Source organism: Moschus berezovskii, chromosome 12 (assembly GCF_049115385.1).
Source record: "Moschus berezovskii isolate FMDL1 chromosome 12, NW_MosBer_1.0, whole genome shotgun sequence".
Taxonomy (NCBI): domain Eukaryota; kingdom Metazoa; phylum Chordata; class Mammalia; order Artiodactyla; family Moschidae; genus Moschus; species Moschus berezovskii.
This window is the reverse complement of record NC_142471.1, coordinates 87492531-87513513: the sequence shown is the minus strand read 5'-3', so window position 1 is coordinate 87513513 and position 20983 is coordinate 87492531. Positions and strand designations below refer to the sequence as shown.

The following is a 20983-nucleotide window of genomic DNA, read 5'->3' as shown; positions in this document are numbered from 1 at the left end:
TTTCTGATCCAGAGTTCAGGTTGAGATCATGTGCTGTGTTTATTGTCATGTCTCATTAGTCTCCTTTTCTCTGGAACAGTTCCTTAGTGTGTACTCTTGTTTTTTTATTACCTTGACATTGTTGAAGAATTCAGCCCAGTTACTTTGTTGACTATCCCTTAATTTGTGTTCATCAAATGTTTATAACTGGATTCAGGTTCGGTAGTTTTGGCAAGAATGCCTTAGGAGTGATACTGTGTTTTTATTGTGTTATCTGAGGAGGGGCAGATGCTGTGGATTCATCTACTGTTGATTCACCTTGCAGCTGACAGCTTGAATTTGTATCGCTTTGTCAAGTATGTAGGTGCCATCTCTGTAAACTTGATAAATTATTTTGTATATTTTTGTAAATAATTAACTATTTATAGGGAGATGCTCTGGGACAATGTAAATATTTTACTTTATCAAATTTTACATTAATTGATGATTCTTATTTGAAATAGCTGCCATGTGATTTTTCTCCTTCAATCATCACTTCTACTTTTCTAAGTTGCTATTCTACTGTAAGAAAGAGCTGTCCCTTCTCCCTGTTTGCTTGTTTATATCAATGTGGACTCAAGGAATCATAACATTTTGGTCAGTGTATTATATAACCTTCATAGCTCAGTTGGTAAAGAATCTGCCTCCAGTGCAGGAGACCTGGGTTTGATTCCTGGGTTGGGAAGATCCTCTGGAGAAGGAAATGGCAACCCCCTCCAGTATTCTTGCCTGGAGGATCCCATGGACAGAGGAGCCTGGCAGTCCATGGGGTTGCAAAGAGTCGGATGTGACCTAGCGACTAAACCACCACCACCATTATATAACCCATTACTCTTCATTGTTTACTTTGAATGCTCAGATTGTCTCAGACTTGGCCAGCAGGCGCCTTTTTCAAGGTGACTCCTGTATTCTTTTGACATATCTCCAATATTTTTTGAGCATTTACTTTCTGGCACTAAGTATTCCAGGCTCATCTTGTACTTTCTCTGACCAAGCTCTGCATTCAGGCACTTCTCCAAGGAATTCTAGTTCCCTTTTGTGGAGAGTACAAGTAGGGAAATAAGATCTGGGCAATATGTATGCTCATTGCTACTGGGGTTTCGTTGCTTCCAAGCCCTCTCAGCAGACTGATCCAGGAAATAACACATGCGTACACACACACTTCTATCCACTTTCATGTCTGTATGTTGGTACAGTGTATAAATGCCACGAGTTTTCACCTATTGCTCCAATTCTAATCCAACCAAGCAGAATTTGTTCTAGTCTTCTCCCGTACCAGCCCCGCTTTGGACAGAGAAATGCAACTCTCATTTTTCTCGATATGTTTATTATATAATATTATATAATTCATTTTATGTAACTAATCTCTTGACCACACAAGCCAGAAATGGCTTGGGCCTATCAGCCCTGAACTCGCAGCCTCTTTGGCGCTGACTCAATACCCATCAGCAGCTGCACAAACCAACTTCCCCTTTGAGAAATTCTTTAATGGCACATTTTACATGTTTCGATTGGCATTTATTATTTTGTCAGGTCTTAAATCTAGCCTTTATAAGGGTAAACATTGGTGGAAAAGGAAGTATTAAAGATTGTATTTAAGGATCAAAACACATAGAATAGAAATTTGAAAGAATACAGCCTTTATTCAGCGTCAGAAGAGGTTTTTATTAGCATTTTACTTAGATAACCAGTAACCAGTATATAAGTAAAGTCCTCGTGGCAATTAGCAGGAGGTAAACTTGGTGTGATTTTTGTATACTGTTGACTGTGGATCCGCCACTGTCCTGTTTTTCTCTGGTGACCTTCTACAGGGCTTTGATGCCATAATAGCAGAACTAATCCGGATTTCTTTCTCATTAGAATCATTTTGATGAATTAAGTTTTATATTGTTTCTGGGAGTCAAGAGGTTTTTGTAGTTACTATAATATCATGAGTTTGATTATGCAGGTTTTTTCCCCTTAAGAAATGATACTTCCTCCAAGACAATTAGGCAAGAAAATGAAATAAAAGGTATCCAGTTTGGAAAGGAAGACATAAAGCCATCTTTATTTGCAGATGACTTGATCTTGTATATAGAAAATCCTAAAGAATGTACTAAAAAAAACTCTCAGAACCAATAAATGAGTTCAACAAAGTTGCTGGTTAAGAGCTCAACATACAAAACTCAGTTTCATTTCTATAGACATGCAGTGAACAATCTCAAAATGAAATTAGGTAGACAATTTTATTTATGACAACATCAAAAAGAATAGAATTGTTAGGAATAGGTTTTTAACAGGCGTAAAAAAATTTATATTCTGAAAAATATAAAACGTTGAAAAAGTTACTTAAATGGGGGGAAAACTCTATGTTCATGGATTAGAAGAGTTAAGATGTCAGTACCCCTCAAATTGGTCTACAGAATAATTGCAGTCCCTGTTAAAGTAACAGCTGGCTTTTTTGCAGAAATTGATTGTAATCCTGAAAGTCACGCCAAAGTTAAAGGAACTCAAAATAGCCAAAGCCATCTTGAAAAAGAAAAATAAAGACTGTGTGGTTCTAGCATATAGATAGACATATATATTAATGGACTAGAATTGTGAATCTGAAAAGAAACTCGTATTTATGGTCAGTTGATGTTCAAAATGATACCAAGACCGTTTAGTGGGCAAAAGATCATAATCTTTCAACAGATGGTCCTGGGTCAACTGGATATCCACATGCCAAAGAATGGGATTGATTCCCTATTTCACACTATATACAAAAATTAACTCAAAATGGACCTAAATGTAAGAGCTAAAATCATAAAACTCTTAGGGAACAAAAATAGTAAATTTTCATGACCATGGATTCAGTGATGGTTCTTATATATGGCATCAAAAGCACAATCAACCAAAGAAAAGCTAACTAGACTTCATCAAAATTAAAATATTTTATACTGCCAAAGACACCATCAACAAAGTAAAAAGGCAGTTCGTAGAACGGGAAGGTATATTTGCAGATCATATTATCTGACAGAGATCTAATGTCCACCATATATAAACAACTCTAGCAGCTAAATAAAAAACCCAGTTTAGAAGCAGACAAATAATTTGAATATAAAGAGAATATATGAATGACCAATAAACACATGAAAATATAATTTGCTTTGTTTGACCCAGTGCAAATGAACATCACAGTAAGATGCCACTTCATACCCACTAGAATGGCTGCAATTTAAAAAAAGAAGTGCTGATGAGGATGTAAAGAAATTAGGACTTCCATACCCTGCAGGTAGGAATGAAAAATGGTTCAGCCACTTTGGAAAACATCTGGCAGTTTTTCATTACATTCAGCACTGTTATATGATCTAGCGATTTCACTTCTAGGTATATATTCGAAAGAAATGAAAACACACAAAAATTTGTATACAAATGTCCATGCAACAGTACTTATAATATTGCTAGTTTAAAAGTGTAAATAATCCCATATGTCCATCAACTTTTGAACAGATAAATAAAAATGGATATAGTCATTCCCCCTTAACCCTCAGGGGAGGTGTTCTAAACCTGCAGTGGATGCCTGAAACCATGGGTATACTGAGCCCTGCATATATGTTTTTTCCTATATGTACATGCATATGATGTTTTATTTATAAACTAGCTATGGTAAGAGAATCTCCAAATTGCCACCATCACTACTCTTGCACGTTGGAGCCATTATTAAGTAAGAGTTCAGTTCAGTTGCTCAGTCATGTCCAGCTCTTTGTGACCCCATGGACTGCAGCACAACAGGCTTCCCTGTCCTTCACTATCTCCCAGAGTTTGCTCAAACTCACTTCCATTGAGTCAGTGATGCCATCCAACCATCTCATCCTCTGCTTTCCCCTTCTCTCTGCTGCCTTCAATCTTTCCCAGCATCAGGGTCTTTTCCAGTGAGTCAGCTCTTCTCATCAGGTGGCCAAAGCATTGGAGCTTCAGCCTCAGTCCTTCCAATGAATATTCAGGGTTGACTCCCTTTAGGATTGACTGGTTACTGATCACCAAGATGGCTACTAAGTGACTAACTGGTAGAATACACCTGACAGCTGGATGACTGGAGGCATGGGGTGGGTGGTGCGAGATCTCATCACACTTTAAAAGAGTGCCCAATTGAAAATTTATGAGTGATTTATTTCTGGAATTTTCCATTTAGTATTTTTGTACTATGGTTTGATCATGGGTAACTGAAACTGAGGAAAGCAAAACTGCAGTCAAGGGCGACCCCTGTATATCCCTACAATACTGTATTATTTTACAGTAAAAAGGGATGAAGTGCTGCTGCTGCTACAATGTGGGTGAACCTTGAAAATACCATGCTAAATGAAAGAAATCAGTCACAAAAGGTCACATATTGTCTGATTCCATAGAGAAAGAAAGCAGATTGGTATTGCCTAGGGCTAAGGAAATTGGGGGAAATGAGGAGTGACTGCTAATAGCTATGGAGTTTCTTTGTAGGATGCTAAAAATGCTCTAAAATTGACTGTTGTGATGATTGCACCTTTCTGTGACTACACTAAAAACCATTGATTCATACATTCTAAATGGGTGAATTGTATGGTATGAGAGATGTCTCCATAAAAGTGAACGTGTTAGTCACTCAGTCGTGTCCAACTCTGCGACTCTGTGAACTATAGCACTCCAGACTCCTCTATCCTTGGGATTCTCCAGGCAAGAATACTGGAGTGGGCAGCCATTCCCTTCTCCAGGGGATCTTCCTGACCCAGGGATCAAACCCAGGTATCCCACATTGCAGGCAAATTCTTTACCGTCTGAGCTACTAGGGAAAACCATTGATTCATATACCCTAAATGGGTGAATTGTCTGAGATGAGAATTGTCTCCATAAAGTGCAAGTGTTCGTTGCTCAGTCCTGTCCAACTCTTTGCAACTCCGCCAGGCTCCTCTGTCCATGGAACTCTCCAGGCAAGAACACTGGAATGGGTTGTCATGCCCTTCTCCAGGGGAGCTTCCCAACCCAGGGATTGAACCCAGGTTTCCCATATTTGAAACTGTCATTACATAGTCTTTTACAAATAAGCTTAGGTTTGTTTTCTTAGTTTTCATTTTTACAAAAAATTATGAGTGAAATAACTAGCAACAATGTTTCTTACAGAATTTGAAAATACATAATTCTCCCTGATGGATTCCCAAATCGATTTTTGAGCCTCCAGCAACTGAACTGAACTGAACCAAATGGGCTTGAAGACTTTGCTGACTGAGCTGAATTAATTTCTGTCTTAACTGCTATGCCTGGCCGTTTGCTGTCCCATACTAAAAAGCTTCCTCAAATTTCTCTCCACCTTCTCCACGTACTCAACCATGGCAATTTAAACCTCTTGTCACTTTAAAAAGTTCTAAATCATATTTGACTTCGAACTTCACAGAGTTGAATTTGGTTTCGCAGTTGAATTCTATCACGTATTTATTTGTTCAGATTTTCAAATTCCATCATGTCAAAGTTTTGCCCATCTGTATTCAGTTTTGTTAATGTTGCCACATCTGCCATTTAGACAGCTCTCTCTATGAACATCTGTAAAGTATGTAACTTGTTTTTGTGTTTATGTTGTCACGTTCATGCAGTGCTGTAACAATAAATAGTTTAGTTCAGAAAATAGATTGTCTTATCAGTTTCTGGAAAGCCTAGAAGTTATAAAGTCTCTTTAAGAATAATGAATGAGGTAAATCCCCATAAGAAGTAAAAGTAGAGCTTTGATCTCTAGATTCTTTTCCTTTGAAAACACCTGAGATGCACAGTTCATCTCCTGTGAATAAAAGTTGGGAGGAAATCAAGCACTTGTTGCCCACCAGAGTTTTCCTTGAAGATTAAAACATCACAGAGTTGACAGCATGTCTGTATCAATCGTGATCAAACACTCATTTCAGAAAAGAGTTTGCAAAATTGCTTTTGGTTTGTATTTTATGGAATTAAATTGTGACGCATTAGAGAAAGAAAAGATGGAAGAAGTTCTTGTTGGCACACATTTTTTAAGACATCTCAAAACAAGATGGCAGTTTATCTTAGGTCATGGCAAATGGCCTTTAATCTCAGGATGGTTTTGTTTTTCTGTATCTTCAAGGTCCTCTTAAGAAGAGACCTGTTGTACTGTGTGGGTTTAGTTATATAGACCTTTGTCTGCAAACACTGATAACATCTGTCAGGCAGGCGACAAATATGATTCACAAGAGGGTTTCCTAAAGACTTGGGATTCATTTTCTTTTTAACTTTAGTAAATAGACCAACTAATATTCAGTGTCTTAAATATCTGGTAGAATTTTTCTTGTTTAGGTTTTAAATTTACATTTTAATACAGTTATACACAATATACTGAGAATCACAATATATTTTCTGCCTTTGCTGCATATGTAACTATTGATTATAAAACTGCAGACCATTAAATCCAGAAAGCACTGTTTTGTATAATAATAATCAGTGGTTTCTGGAGATAATACAGTACCCATTAAGAAGGTATTTGATCTGATTTCCTGGCCTTAATACAAGATGTGGCTACAATATGACCCCCGCCCCTGTCTGTATTTCGCTGTTTAAATGCAACTCTTGGAATTGTTGCACACTGATAACTTACTGAGGCAGAGCAGAGAGTGGTAGGGGAAAGGGTTGTATGTGAGTGCTGACGTCACTCTCTCTCTCTCTGTATTATTTGAGTTCCTAAAATAGCATTGTTTTCATGAATTAAAAAGACACAAAATAAGAAATTAATGTGCATTTATTGAATATTCTGTAATTTCATTGATGGCTAATTCCTAGAAAATGTCAAATTAGTTCAAGTTACTGAAATCAGTCAGTACTCAGTCATGTCCAACTCTTTGCGACCCTGTCGACTGCAGCATGCCAGGCTTCCCTATCCTTCACCTACTCCTGGAGCTTGCTCAAGTTCCTGAAGTATCAGGCTTTAAAATATTCATAATGTAGCGCTTCTTTGTTTCTCTTACTGTGTGTCTTGTTGATCTCTGTTTCAAAACTACTGGCAGTCTTAGGTTGATATTTTGGCACCACTGGGTAGATAGAATTCCAAGTTTACATTCTAAATTTGAGTTGCAGTCTAAGTTGTTTTTTTTAGGTAGAGAAAGATACACTTTAGTGCTACTTTTTATGTGTATGTTTTAGTGCCTTTTTTACAGTCAAAGTGTGATGAGAAAATTAAAGAATTTGGGACAATTAAGAAAACTAATTTGTATTTCAATACATTTATAAAAAGTTTCAATTAAGTCTCATTATTTCTGGTGAATCATTGATAGAGCACCAGGAATACAGCATTTGAAATATTAAGCAACAATAACAGTGACCACAATGCCAAGAACTTCTGAAGTGTTTGAGCACTGAGGTCAAATATATTTGCATCTCCAATGACTTGGGTATATTAACATTGAAGGGAATTAGGAGAGGATTTTAAAATTCATGATTGCCACTTTGTGTAGTAATTATATAGGATGTTAAAAAGCCAACATCTAGTTGATACCTGCTTTTTAAGTATCTTGAGCATTTGACTGCTTTAATCCAGAACAAAGGCCTTCAAAGTATTTGGAATAAAAAGAACTATTGAATTTGATTTCTATGCTGTAGGGCTCTCCAAAATGCTATAAATTAATTTAGAAGTCTCGATGGAGGTGAAAGAGGAGAGTGAAAAGCTGGCTTAAAACTCAGCATTCAGAAAACTGAAGATCATGGCATCCAATCCCATCACTTCATTTCATATAGATGGGGAAGCCAATGGAAACAATGACAGACTTAATTTTCTTGAGATCCCAAATCACTGCAGATAGTGGCTATAGCTTTGAAATTAAAAGATGCTTGCTCCTTGGGAAAAAAGCTATGACCAACCTAGACAGCATATTACAAAGCAGAGATATTACTTTGCTGACAAAGATGTGTCTCGTCAAAGCTATGGTTTTTCCAGTAGTCATGTATGGATGTGAGAGCTGGACCAGAAGAAGGCTGAGCACTGAAGAATTGATGCTTTCAAACTCTGGTGTTGGAGAAGCCTCTTGAGAGTTCCTTGGACTGTAAGGAGATGAGTCAATCCTAAAGAAAAATCAAACCTGAGTATTCATTGGATGGGCATCATGAAGCTGAAGCTCCAATACTTTGGCCAACTGTTGCAAAGAGCTGACTCACTGGAAAAGACCCTGATGCTGGGAAAGATTGCAGGCAGGAGGAGAAGAGGACGACAGAGGATGAGATGGGTGGATGGCATCACCGACTCGATGGACATGAGTTTGAGCAGGCTCTGGGAGACAGTGAAGGACAGAGAAGCCTGGTGCGCTGCAGTCCATGGGGTCGCAAAGAGTCGGACACAACTGAGCGACTGAACAAGTGAAGTTAAATTACATATATAAGTTAAAAATAGATTCAGCAGCATCACAGAACGGTTTGGAATTCAGTGGTTAAAACTTGCATATCGTAGTGTTTTCCCCAAAATTTGATACGCGTATAATTTTAAAGCTTTTCCTGTAATCTTAGTAAATAGAAATGAAATATATTTTTGACAAATAAAACAATGCAAAATTTCCTGTTCTCTAGGAGTATGCACTTTAAAATAGTTGATGTAAGTTATACATAATGGTGGGTTTTTCCTAATCTTCTGTTTTCATGTTTATATGTCAAACTGGAAACGGATAAAAATTAGAGGATAGCATTTCATTTTAGATAAAATAAGATAATGGCATGTCAAACTTTTAAGTTCTTATTTGTTAGTGTGTTCCATTCATTTGAATCTTAAAAGATGTCTGTCTTAAGATATTTTAGGATAAGGGTTTAAACTGTCAAACATCATTCTACATAGTTAAACATGCTTTAAAATTCCATTTAAAAAATTCAGGGTTTTAGATTTAGAAGATTTTGTGCAGTTTTGTCAGTGTTCTTCTCTCCTTTGCTGTTCTTACTTATCTTTGCTAGTTTTCCATTTGTATTAGTTTCTAAGCATACTTGGGGGCTTCCCAGGTGGCACTAGTGGTAAAGAATCTGCGTGCCAATGCTTGAGAGTCCAGAGACTTGGGTTCGATCCCTGGGGTCAGGAAGATCCCCAGAGGAGGGAATGGCAACCCACTCCAGTATTCTTGCCCAGAGAATTCCCTGGGCAAAGGAGCCTGGCAGGCTACAGTCCATGGGGCCACAGAAAGTCACAGCTGAGCACACTAAGCATGTTTGAATCTAATCTTTCCGTGCAAGTAGCATCTATTGCTGGGTGATGGAGATTCCTGTATTGCAATCCATGTACTTTAAGCTCTCTGAAATTGACAGTAGGAACCAGGTTCCTGCCTTTTCCTTTGCTTATCATTTACCCTGCTAAAGGATGCGGCAACCTAGTAAATGTTAAATATTTAGTTGGTTTAAAGTATGTGTGTTTTCTGCTTCAGTTGGATATTTGTAAGAAAAAGCACATACTTTGACGGTAGTGTGTCTAGCCAGGTATACCACAGCCACTGATGCCGAAGCTGAAACTCCAATACTTTGGCCACCTGATACGAAGAGCTGACTCATTTGAAAAGACCCTGATGCTGGGAAAGATTGAGGGCAGGAGGAGAAGGGGATGACAGAGGATGAGGTGGTTGGATGGCATCACCGACTTGATGGACATGGGTTTGGATGGATTCCGGGAGTTGGTGACAGACAGGAGGCCTGGCACGCTGCGGTTCATGGGGTCGCAAAGAGTCGGACAAGACTGAGCGATTGAACTGAACTGAACTGAACATTTAATTCAGGAGATTGGTGATAACAGGCAGTGGTATTGCTGAGTGCCAAGCAAAGCACAGAGAGTTGATCCAGAGAATAGCAGTAGCAGGAAACCACTGCCTCTCCTGGGCTGAAGAGAAAAGGAGCCCAGGACTCAGGGAGGGTGATGGTAGAAATGGGTGGTTCTAGGCAAAGGGAATAGTTAGAGGTAAGTACTATTAACAGGTTGATGTATGTTTGTCCAGGTTTTTTCTGTGCTTGCCTGGTGGCTCGGAGGTAAAGCCTCTGCCTGCAATGCAGGAGACCTGGGTTTGATCCCTGGATCAGGAAGATCCCCTGGAAAAGGAAATGGCAACCCACTCCAGTACTCTTCCCTAGAAAATTCCGTGGGCTACAATCCATAGGGTTGCAAGGAGTTGGACATGACTGAGCAACTTCATTTTCACTGTTAACAGGTTGACCTACATTTGTCCAGATTTTTTCTATGCATATACTAGGCTTTTCATAAAAAGAAGAGTTGTTTATATTGAACCTATTTTTTTTTATAGCTATCTATCGTCTTCTGTCTTTTTAATAGCCATATAACATTTTACCATGTGGATATATGTTAACATGTTTAACCAGCTCTCCACTGATGGGACATCTATGTTGTTTCCAGTTTTTCAATGTGATAGAGTATTGCTGTAAATATCCTTATATTGAGTCGACCAAAACACGTACATAAACACTGGTATGTGTGTGTTTTTCTAAGAGAGTAGTTCTCAATCTACCTTTCAGGCTTAAGAAAACACTGATGTGCAGTTTCATTCCAATCAGTTTTCAGATCAAGATCTCTGAGGATAGGATTCATTGTTTTTTTTTAAAAAAACTCTTTAGATGGTTCTGATATTTAGTCAGCCATGGAATGATTCTGAGAAATGGTCTTGCTGAGTCAGTGATTTTATTTTTTTTTAAAAAAACATACATTTTAGAAATAACTAACACTGTAACAGTGACACTGTAACACTGTGTTAGGCTTAGAGCAACTGCCAATAATAGAAACTCAAAATAATTTGTCTTAAATAAGATAGTTTAGTTCTGTTTTAACGTAAAATTCTAGACAGAGGCAGTCCAGGGATGGAATGGCCATTTTATTCCTCAAAGTTCTCAGGTACCCTGGTTCCTAGAGCTGGAGCTTTTGTTTTTGCCAGACTGAGGGAAAGCTGTTAACCTCAAGTTCAAGACAGAGGTTAGAGCTCCTACTGTGACGTTCTTACTCCAAGAGGCAGAATGAAGAAAGGGCTGAAAAATTCAAGGCAAAGGCCTGGACCAGCTGTCCTACCAGACGTGTCTGCTTGTGTTTTATGAGCCGGAACTTAGTCACAAAACCACACCCAGCTACAAGGGAGGCTGGGACACAGTCTGCTCTGCTGAAAACCAGGAGTTCTCTATATGGAAGAAGAGGAGAACTGATAGTGGCCATCTCTGTGAAAGCTGTAAGCATCTGCCCTCTTGTCCACAAGATGAGTGCCCATTGCTCCAACCTGACCAGGTCAAGTCAGCCCAAACTGCTGAGTCAGCAGAAAGCCGCATTGTAAAGATATATGTTGACTTGAGGAGAAGCAAAATAAATTTAAATCAGACTCAGGAAAGGTGCTGGAAAGCTGCAAACTTCATTTTGTATAAGAAACTAATAAGAGATTGAAGGCCACTTTTTAAATTGCATACAATTCCTTGTCTCTCCCTATTGTTTGAATGGCATCACAGACTCAATGGACATGAATTTGAGCAAACTCCAGGAGATGGTGGAGGACAAGGAAGCCTGGCATGCTGCAGTCCATGGGGTTGCAAAGAGTCGGACACGACTTAGTGACTGAACAACAGCAACAACAAAAGCAAGGCATTTGTTATTTATTAACATACTCACATTGATCTGAACAGTGCACACCCTCGTTTGAACGTACCGCTCAGAGAGGACATCTTAATACGTGATTTATAGATACTTCAGTATTCTTAAATTAGGACGTGAAAAGCGGTCCGATAGTTGACTGTATTTAATCAGTAGTTTTTGTTCTTGCAGTGGACGAAGGTCGCAGCAAGGAACCTGACCGCCTGCAGGTGTTCTACAAGAAAGCCATAATGCCTTACGGTGTTTACAAGAAGCAGCAGAGAGACCCGCGTGAGGAGGCAGCTGTGCTGCAGTACGCGAGGCTGGTGGGGCAGGTGTGCTCTGAGCGGATGCTGCTGTTCCGAAACTGATCGCCCTGCTCGCCTCTCCCGCACCCCTGGGAGCGCCTGCGCTGCCCTGCCGACGTGTGTCACGGTGCGAGTTCATCACTCGGGGGAAACTCTTTAACCCTCCACAGATTAGATTTTCTAATTTTGATGGCTGCGTAGCTTTTCTAAAATATTTTGTGGCATATGTATTTGTGAAAATCTCATGGTTAATGATAAAGATTTTAAAACTATGTTATGACATTGACTCATAATTGGGGTTTATCGTTTCAGAAGTCTGCTTCCTGAACAAGAGACGATAACTTCTCTTGTTAATATTTTGGGAAGTAAAAATGTATAAGTGAACCTTCAGTTCAGTTCAGTGAGAAGTTAAAACAGACTTTTTCTTCATATCTACTTAAAACATCAGTTTCTGCTGAAAAAACCTCCAGTGTGGGGAAGAAGGTTGGAATTCTGTTTGGTCACTTGAAAAGGGTCTTCTCAAGGGATCAGAACTGGGATGCTGTTCAGTGTTCAGGATCACTTTACTGCTAAATGTTACATTACGTAGTTTCACAGAAAACTTGAGAAAAGGAAACAGTACAAACTTACAAAAAGGATGTTGTGTTAACATCGAATGTCTGTTTACCCAGGACAGTCTTATTCATGTCTGCTGTCCTGGCATGGTTATTTTTCTAGAATAATTATTTCTCGTGTTCCTTTTTACTCTGCAAAATATCCCAGTTTGGACAATAAAATATGTGATTACCCTAGTTATATATTGTCCAAACTGGGGTAGTCTGCTTTATTTCTCAAAATCTAACAAGTAAGAGTTTTTTTTTTTAAATTGGTGCCTCCTGCCTTGACCTAAGCCCCTTCAAGGATACATATACACTAGTGTTTATCTTCTTAGAACTCAGGACACTGGTCTTTGGTTATTGGTTAAAAATTAGTTTCTCTCTGACTACTTTTATAGCTGTGCTACACTTCACATTTAGTGGCATGGGATGCATTGCGAACTCTGTTCCAGGGCAGGAGGCAAAAGCATCCACTTCCTGCTCTTTGATTTGGAAGTCAGAGAGGAGATGCCACACGTAGTAATCTCAGCAAAGGTGGTCCCTGTGTCCCTCTGTCTTGGCTCTCTGGCCCTTTGCTTGTTCAGCAGTCCCTTGTCCCCCACCTTGAAGGTGGTAGGCACTGTGTCAGGAGGCAGGGGAGGGAGCAGGCACGTCCCCTCATACTTGAGCCATGCTGGAGACAGTGACGGCCGGATGGAGGAGCTGACTCTCCCGTGCATCTTTGCAGCTGGCCGCCATCTACTGCCACCTGCCTGGCCACTGAGTCCTTTTCACTTCCTGTTTTGTCCATTTTCCCATTTTCTACTGATCTTTTTTAAAAAAAACAAAAACATTTTTTTAAACTTAGTGGCTTGATTTTAAACTTTTCTCCTAAATACACTGAGTTGAGATAAAAAATATTAGAAAATAATTCCAGCTAGCTAGACTAAAAAGAAGGACCCCAAGAGAATGATTTTAAAAATCAAAAAATTCAAGATCCAAATAAATTGTATTTATTCATTCACACAGAGAATGTGTGTGTGTGAGTGACACCTCCCGAGGGCAGGTGCTTCGCTAACGGGGACAGAGTAGTGATGACATGGATTTTGCATACTCTGGGATTTTGTCTTTCAAAATAGCCTCCCAAGAGCATTTGATAGACTCTTACTTAGAACTGCCTTCAGAATCTATAGAACATTAAAAAAAATTTCCCTCTAAAGTGAAGTTAGCTTAATTTTTTCATTTATGAAAAGGATACTGTTAAGCAAATAAACTTGAAGAAAAGCATACATAAGACAGTAAGAGTGATCTGAAATCTTATTGAGTTGAAAGAAACTTTGAAATAGGACTTTAGAAATATTTTACGTAATTTCAGTATTAAAGTACATACTAAGTGCACACCTGGTACCCTTGGCATTGGAATGTCCAGTGTGATGTCATCAGATGGGTTAAACTACTCTTATCGTAGTGATTAGCATGTAGAATGGAATTCATTAAGATCACAACTCGAGTACCAAATGAAGAGAAAGCTTGAATCTTCCTTTTTACGATGATACAGGCTTCTTCCTGCAGAATTCAGCCCCCTACCTAGGAACAGGGTGCTGTCGCTAAGGGTGGCCTTCTAGGTTGGCTCCAGTGAAGCTCCAGAGAGAGGGACGACTCTACTACTCAGTTGCTATATTCTATTTTTGTGTTGGTTTTTTGAGAGTAGGTACTGTATCAATCCTAATGAACAAATTATCTTCAAAAGACAATTATTTGTTCTTTGGAGCCCTCACTGAGTGAATGTTGATAGCGGGCTGGGAAAGAACAGCCAAGGAAAGTGACTTAACTTGGTCAGTTGACAGTCTAGCTGAGGAATCTGATTTTATGTTAATGGCTTACATCTAAAGAAGGACACATGAGGACATTTCCAAGACAGTTTATATCTTCTCAAGGCTAGAAGCTTTGCAATTGCAATCTTCATGAAGTCTGTTTCTGGTTTCAGATTAAACTTAACACCTGCCTCCCTGTCTTGGGAACAGAAATGTAATAAAGATTGTCCATGATACCATCTTTATTTAAATTATTTCAGTTCTGTGAGACTTCTGTCTTATTTTTTTAAAATGTATTCTGAGCACTTTTCTTTTATATTCTGAAAGATAGAGGCTATTATCAGATGAATATATTATTCATTTGATTAAAATTATTTAGATAAGAAATTATTACTGTTTATGTTTATTTTCAAACTGCTTATTCTAATTTTTATCCATTTTGTGAAATATCATTTGTATATGACTTCTTATATATGGGAATTTATTATGTAAATGAACCTTTTCAGATTTCTGGATAGTATATGCTTTTATTTTATAGTCTTTTTTTTTTTTAGTAGGATAAAGATGAGAAAGATGATCAGTTACCTAAAATGTATCTATTATTGCTTACTTTAAAGAAGGAAATAAATAGAAACAATTGGGAAATGTTTGAATTAGAAGTCACTCAAATGTGTGTTATTTTCCAAAAGAGAACCAGTAACTATAAAAGGCAAAACAAGTTTGATTGCATGTGACATTTTTTTGCGCTTGTATATGCTTTTTGAACAGTCCATTTGATAAAGCTTGAATAAAACTTTCTATCTGCAATGGCTCTTGCTGGTCATTACTTAAAAGACCTGTGTTTTCATCTGTCAGATTCTTAGATACATTTCACCTGTAGGGAATATGCAGAAAACAGGGAAGACAGTGCCCATATATGAATGATAGAGTTTAGTTTTCAGTAATTAGAATTCCAGATCACTTGGTTTCCTAAATCAAAGCATGATGCATTTCTCTCTCAGGAATAAATAAAAGTAGAGTGAATCTTGCTTTAAGCAAAAAGCCTGGATTTTCACAAGATAAATTACGGAGTAGACATTCTTTTAGCCAGAAGAATTTGAAAAAGATTTAAGTAGCCAACTCAAGTATTAATTTCTCTTAAAAACTTCAGTTTTCAGAGGAATTTTCATAAATATGTCATAAAGCAAGGTGTGCTTTCATTGTTCATAAGAGTCCACAGTGTATTTATAGAATACATTTTAAGTCTTTTTAGAGTAAAGGGCATCCTGGTAGGTTTATGATAAAATGAATCCTGTTTCCCAAGCAATTTAGCTATTGAATTCCCACTAATATTTTCTCTGGAATGAAAATAGCTTTGTTTTTCTTATTTGAAATGGACAGTGTTCACCAGAAAACATTTAGACAATATAGAAAAGTATACCAAAGAAAAATCACCCATAATCCTGTCACTGTTCCTTCTGTTCTTCACATTGTGGTGTATGTCCTTTCAAACTTTTTTCTACCTACATGTATGTATGTTTTTTGTTTTATTTTGAAATAAAAGTGAAATTATGGCATGTATATTGTTTCATAATTTTTTCATCTATATTTTTGAGCATCTTAATTTGTGAAAATGGAAATAGGAAGAATAATCATTTAAATGACTGCATAATATTCCACCGTGTCTACACTGTCTTGAGAAAGGAAGTTTAATACTCAGCTGCTTGTGGATGATGGGAGTTGTAATTGAGTGACATTAATTACTTTTCTCAGTTCTTTGTAACACTTGGCAGCATGGTTCTTACTCATTGCCTGATTCCCTTGACCCTTCGCTGGAGGATAGGACTTTTCTCCTTCCGTGAAGGTTCAGAAAATATGTAGCTTTTAAAACTTGGTGCCCTCCTCTGATTGTCCCTCAACTAAATATTTTCTGGAAGATCTACACTATTGTTCTTACAGTCTGCATTCCTCTAAAAATTTCCAGTTAGAAAATGTCTCCTTTAAAAGCTTAAAGTTATTTAAAACCAGTTAAGGTTCTAATTCATTGATTCTTTGTAGAACAGAGATCTTTAAAATGGGTACCTACAAAGAGTGGAAACCATACTACTATTTTTAATTTAGCTAAGTATTTTACTTTTAAAAGTACATTGGTTAAGATTTAATTCTAAGGGAGATAAAGTAAAATTGCATTTTTCATACCTGTGCTGTGCTTAGTCGCTCAGTCATGTGCTAAACTCTTTGTGACCCTGTGTGTAGCCTGCCAGGCTTCTCTGTCCATGGGGATTCTCCAGACAAGATACTGGAGTGGGTTGCCATGCCCTCCTCCAGGAGATCTTCCCAACCCGGGGATCGAACCTAGTTCTTCCGCATTGCAGGCGGATTCTTTACCATCAGAGAATGTCTAGTTGGTGGTTAAATTTGTGCCTTCAATCCAGTCCTATCCAGAAAATATTTTCAAATTAACTGTTGTAATTAAACCAGGAATTAAAGTTGCTGAGTATTGTTTACATGCCAAACTTTTATTGTTTTAGACCTTCAAAGTAGCTTACAGGTTTGTATAGCTTGGTTTCCTCATTACATCTTTTCACCTGCAATATGAAGAAGCAATTCCAAATAGAAATGTTTTTCTTTTTTTTTTTTAAAAAAACAACCTAGCAGAGCAAATCTTAATGTTACATGACATTTGTGATTTTTAATAGTTAATTACCTGTCAATATGGCACTCAAAAGTAAATATTTCAGCCACATTGGGGGAAGAGAGAGATTCTTCACTCATCTGGCATGCATAAAGCAAACTGTTAGCAGCTAGCACAGATATCTTTTTCTTTCATTGTTAGATTTTATTGAACTCAGTATGCAAAAAATAGTTTTTAAACATTTACTTACTATTTATATGTTGCATGCTAGAGCAGTTATTCCAGAAAGGTATAAATGTTGGACTCCCAACTTCCATAATTCAACACTGGAATTTTGGATCATGCTTTCCCCTGAACCTTAATTTTTCATGCTTTTGTCAGTCTGTGCCAGGGTCTTAAAATCATTGAACACAGGCCTTTTTTTTTTTTTTAAATTAGCATTAAATTAGAACTCATGAATACTTCATGAAGTCCAATTCATCACTTGGTTAATTCAGTATTCAGTGAGTCTGAATAACATCTCTCAACTAATGGAGCTTTTTGATCATGAAACAAGAAAAACAGCATTTTAGGTTGGGGGATTCAGAGCTTAAGACTCTTAGTTGTATGTGGGCAGTTCTATGCAAAAAAACCAGCTCATTTTAAAATACAGAGAGATGACCAGTTTGTAATTTGGAAGCTGACCTTTATTGATGTTATTTATTGACTAAAGCAAAGATTATGTATGTGTGTGTGTATATGCATATACACAGAGTATCTGCTTGCTGGTAATAGTATGATTTATTCTGTTTTCAAAGAATCAATTTGATAAAGGATTTGGATACATAAGATTTGTAAAAGTCATCCGCCTGATAAAGCTGCTCTGTCCGATAATAGTCTCTAATCACACGGTGTCTATTTAATGAATAAAAGTTTCATTCCTTAGCCTCACCAACCACATCTCAAATGTGCAGTAGCCACACGTGGCCCTGGCTCTCCTGTTAGTTTCCTGGGACGGCTGTAACAGGTCACCACTACGTGGCTATCTTAAAACAACTAGAATTTATTTTCTCACAGGTTTGGAGGGTAGAAGCCCTGAATCAAGGTATCAGCAGGACCATGCTCCCTCTGACGGATCCAGGTGAACCTTCCTTTGCCCTTTCCGGCAGTCCTGTGTGTTCTTGGCTGGCAGCCGCATCCGTTTCTGCCGTTGGGTTCACATGGGCATCTTCCCTGCGTGTGTGTTTCTTTGTGTCTCATCATCTCTTAGAGCTCCAGTCAGATTAAGGGTCCACCTCAGTCCAGTGTGACCCCATCTTGTGTGTGTGTGTGTGTGTTGTTCAGTCGTGTCTGTCTCTTGTGACCCCATAGACCGTAGCCCCCGAGGCTCTTCTGTCCGTGGGATTCTCCAGGCAAGAATACTGGAGTGGGCAGCCATTCCCTTCTCCAGGGGATCTTCCCAACCCAGGGGTTGTACCTGGGTCTGCTGCATTGCAGGGGGATTCTTTATTCTCTGAGCCACCAGGGAAGCCCTAATATATCGGCAAAGATCCTAATTCCAAATAAGTTCAGGTCACTTTCACAAGCACCTGGAGTGAGGGCTTGAGTTCACTTCTTGGGTGCGGGGGAGTCACAGCTCAGCCCACAGGAGCTGCCGTGTTGGACAGCACAGATACAGCCTCCTTCTGCAGTGAAGCAAGTTCTATTGAATGGCACTGCTGTAAGGTGATTGTTTTAAACTGTTACGATTTGATAGTTGTTTAAAGTCTCTATATGGCAAAACACCATGGAATGACTACAATAAACCATTTGGGGCAACTTATTTTGACACTTCCTAGTTTCTCTTATTTCCACTGTACAGGCTTTCCATCTTTGATTAAAGCGCATTTGTACATATGTATGAATTTGTGGTATCTCATTACCCTGGGGCTGTGTCAGTTTCCTAAGGTAACTACCATGTCATTATGATTTAAAGGTAAACTATGTACAGGGATTTCCTAAAGAAAATCAACCCTGAATGTTCACTGGAAGGACTGATGCCGAAGCTGAAGCCTCAATACTTTGGCCACCTGATGTGAAAAGCCAACTCATTGGAAAAGACCCTGATGCTGGGAAAGATTGAAGGCGGGAGGAGAAGGGGACAACAGAGGATGAGATGGTTGGATGGCATCATTGACTCAATGAACATGAGTTTGAGCAGACTCTGGGAAATGTTGAGAGACAGGGAAGCCTGGCATGCTGCAGTCCTTGGCGGGGTCCCAAAGAGCCAGACACCACTGAACAACAATAATGTACAGAGACAGTGTCTCTTTAAAGAACAATTTGAATGGAAGATTACTTTAGAAATGTACAGGATTTCTGCTATTTATTATTTCCATTTTTGCATCTTTCTAGTTGTTTTGGTTACATGTTAATTTTGATCAAATAGAAAAAATTTATAAACTTATCAGAGTCTATAGTAATAAAATGATCTAAATGCATCTCCCAAAAGCAGTCTACCAAAAAAAAAAAATGCAGTGACTGACGAAAAGTGGGAAAAATAAATGCTCTTTTCATCTCTCTTGTACCGTTTAATCTACAGCTGGTGGTTACCTCACATGAGTGAGTGGACTCAGAAGACAGATTAGATTGATTTATAGCTCTGCTTTTTAAAGAATTTTTTTATTCCTTTATTATTGTATTTTTAAGGATAATTTAATTACCATTTCCCCCCCAGTACAGCCTGCTTCTAGCCAAAACTGCGTGTCAATGTTCTCAACCTGTAGACCGTACAGAATTTCACTAGAGGCATGTTACTTAGATACAGATGAGTTAATTTGGACTCACTTCACCAAAACTGTGAGCAGAGCTAGTAGGGAGGGAGGTCAGAGGAGACTTTGAGATTGGTCAGTGGCCCCTGGAAGCTCCACACAGTGTGAGTGGCGATTTCTACAGAAATGAAGAAACACTGTCTCTAGTCTCCCTGGTTTTCTACCTATTCTTGAGATCCATCTTGTGACTCACTGAATACTATTCCATCCCCTGATTTATTAAGAAGGCCAAAGAAACATCGGGCGTGGCCAAGCTGCACCTACAACAGCTGGTGGCTCACGCTCGAGGTTGTTAATATTTCTGCTAACGTCACCAAAGATTCTGTTGGGAAAGTCTGGAAATAAAGAAACCAAGTCTAAAGAAGAAATCTGGAGAACAGTTTGAGCTTATTGTACCAAGTCTCTATTAGCCTTTACTGCCTTCATTAAGCTACGGAAACTGTTACACGTCAGCCTCATCAGAGGGTCTTGCTTATCTGCTGGTTGCTTATCTAGCCACTTCCCCATCTGGATCATACGTGGAGAATCGAAGAGTAAGGAGGAAAAAAAGAAACAGTCAAGCCTGTTAGCAGCTAAAACGGGCTCATGCCTTACTCACGGGGAAAGCCACCAGACCGTGTGGCATAAGGAGAAGAAATTTGGGGTGTCAGAGTGAAAGGATAGCGCCATCTGGAAATGACAAGTGAATGGAAGGGGCACACGACAGTGCTGAAGGTGCAGGGGATATCCAGCACTGGCCCCATGGACAGAGAGAAAGGAAGATGGACCAGGGTGGGGAGGTGATGTCAGCCTAGAGCAACCTTCTGACCGTATTCCACTAGCAATTGGGTCATTTTATAAGCCTTAATAGATTTAAAATAAAACGTGCGGGGGAACCTGAACTTGACAGGCAAGCAGTTTCAGCTTCCAGGATCACTTTCATTCATTGCGTGACCTTGGACAAAGCCCTAAGGTCAGCAGAGCTCACCTTCATCATCAGGTGGGTGCGTTGGAGCCCACGGAGAAGACTGAGTGCGCTGCTCTGCTGTTCTTCTGCCCATCACACCTTGCCAAGGCAGACATCACCAAAAAGAAAGGTTATAGAAAAAAGATTTTAACAAATTTTTTTTTTTTTTAATAAAAAGAGTGAATCCTACTAATCCAAAGCAGAGAACCCTAAGCATCTCAACAGTCCCTGAACACACAGTTTCAGGCCAGTCATTGTTGACTTTGGTGGCAGTGCTGAGTTGTCAAGGAAACAGTTAAAAGTCATTCATTATACTCTAATATGGGCTTCCTGGTGGCTCAAGGGCAAAGAATCCACCTGCC

General features: G+C 38.8%; 1 protein-coding gene across 10 annotated transcripts in view; it reads left to right on the top strand.

Annotated features, from left to right (window-relative positions):
* The window catches only part of ATE1 (arginyltransferase 1), a 156456-nt gene extending 141377 nt beyond the window's left edge, over positions 1-15079 (top strand). For 9 of the 10 annotated variants that reach the window (XM_088842386.1, XM_055424506.2, XM_088842385.1 and 6 more), the window contains one exon: positions 11768-15079. In XM_088842386.1, coding sequence (XP_088698512.1) covers positions 11768-11946 — 179 coding nt within the window. In that variant the 3' untranslated portion in view covers positions 11947-15079. The remainder of the gene's footprint in view (positions 1-11767) is intronic. The other variant, XR_016038806.1, reaches the window with a different exon arrangement.
* Positions 15080-20983: the final 5904 nt, after the last annotated feature.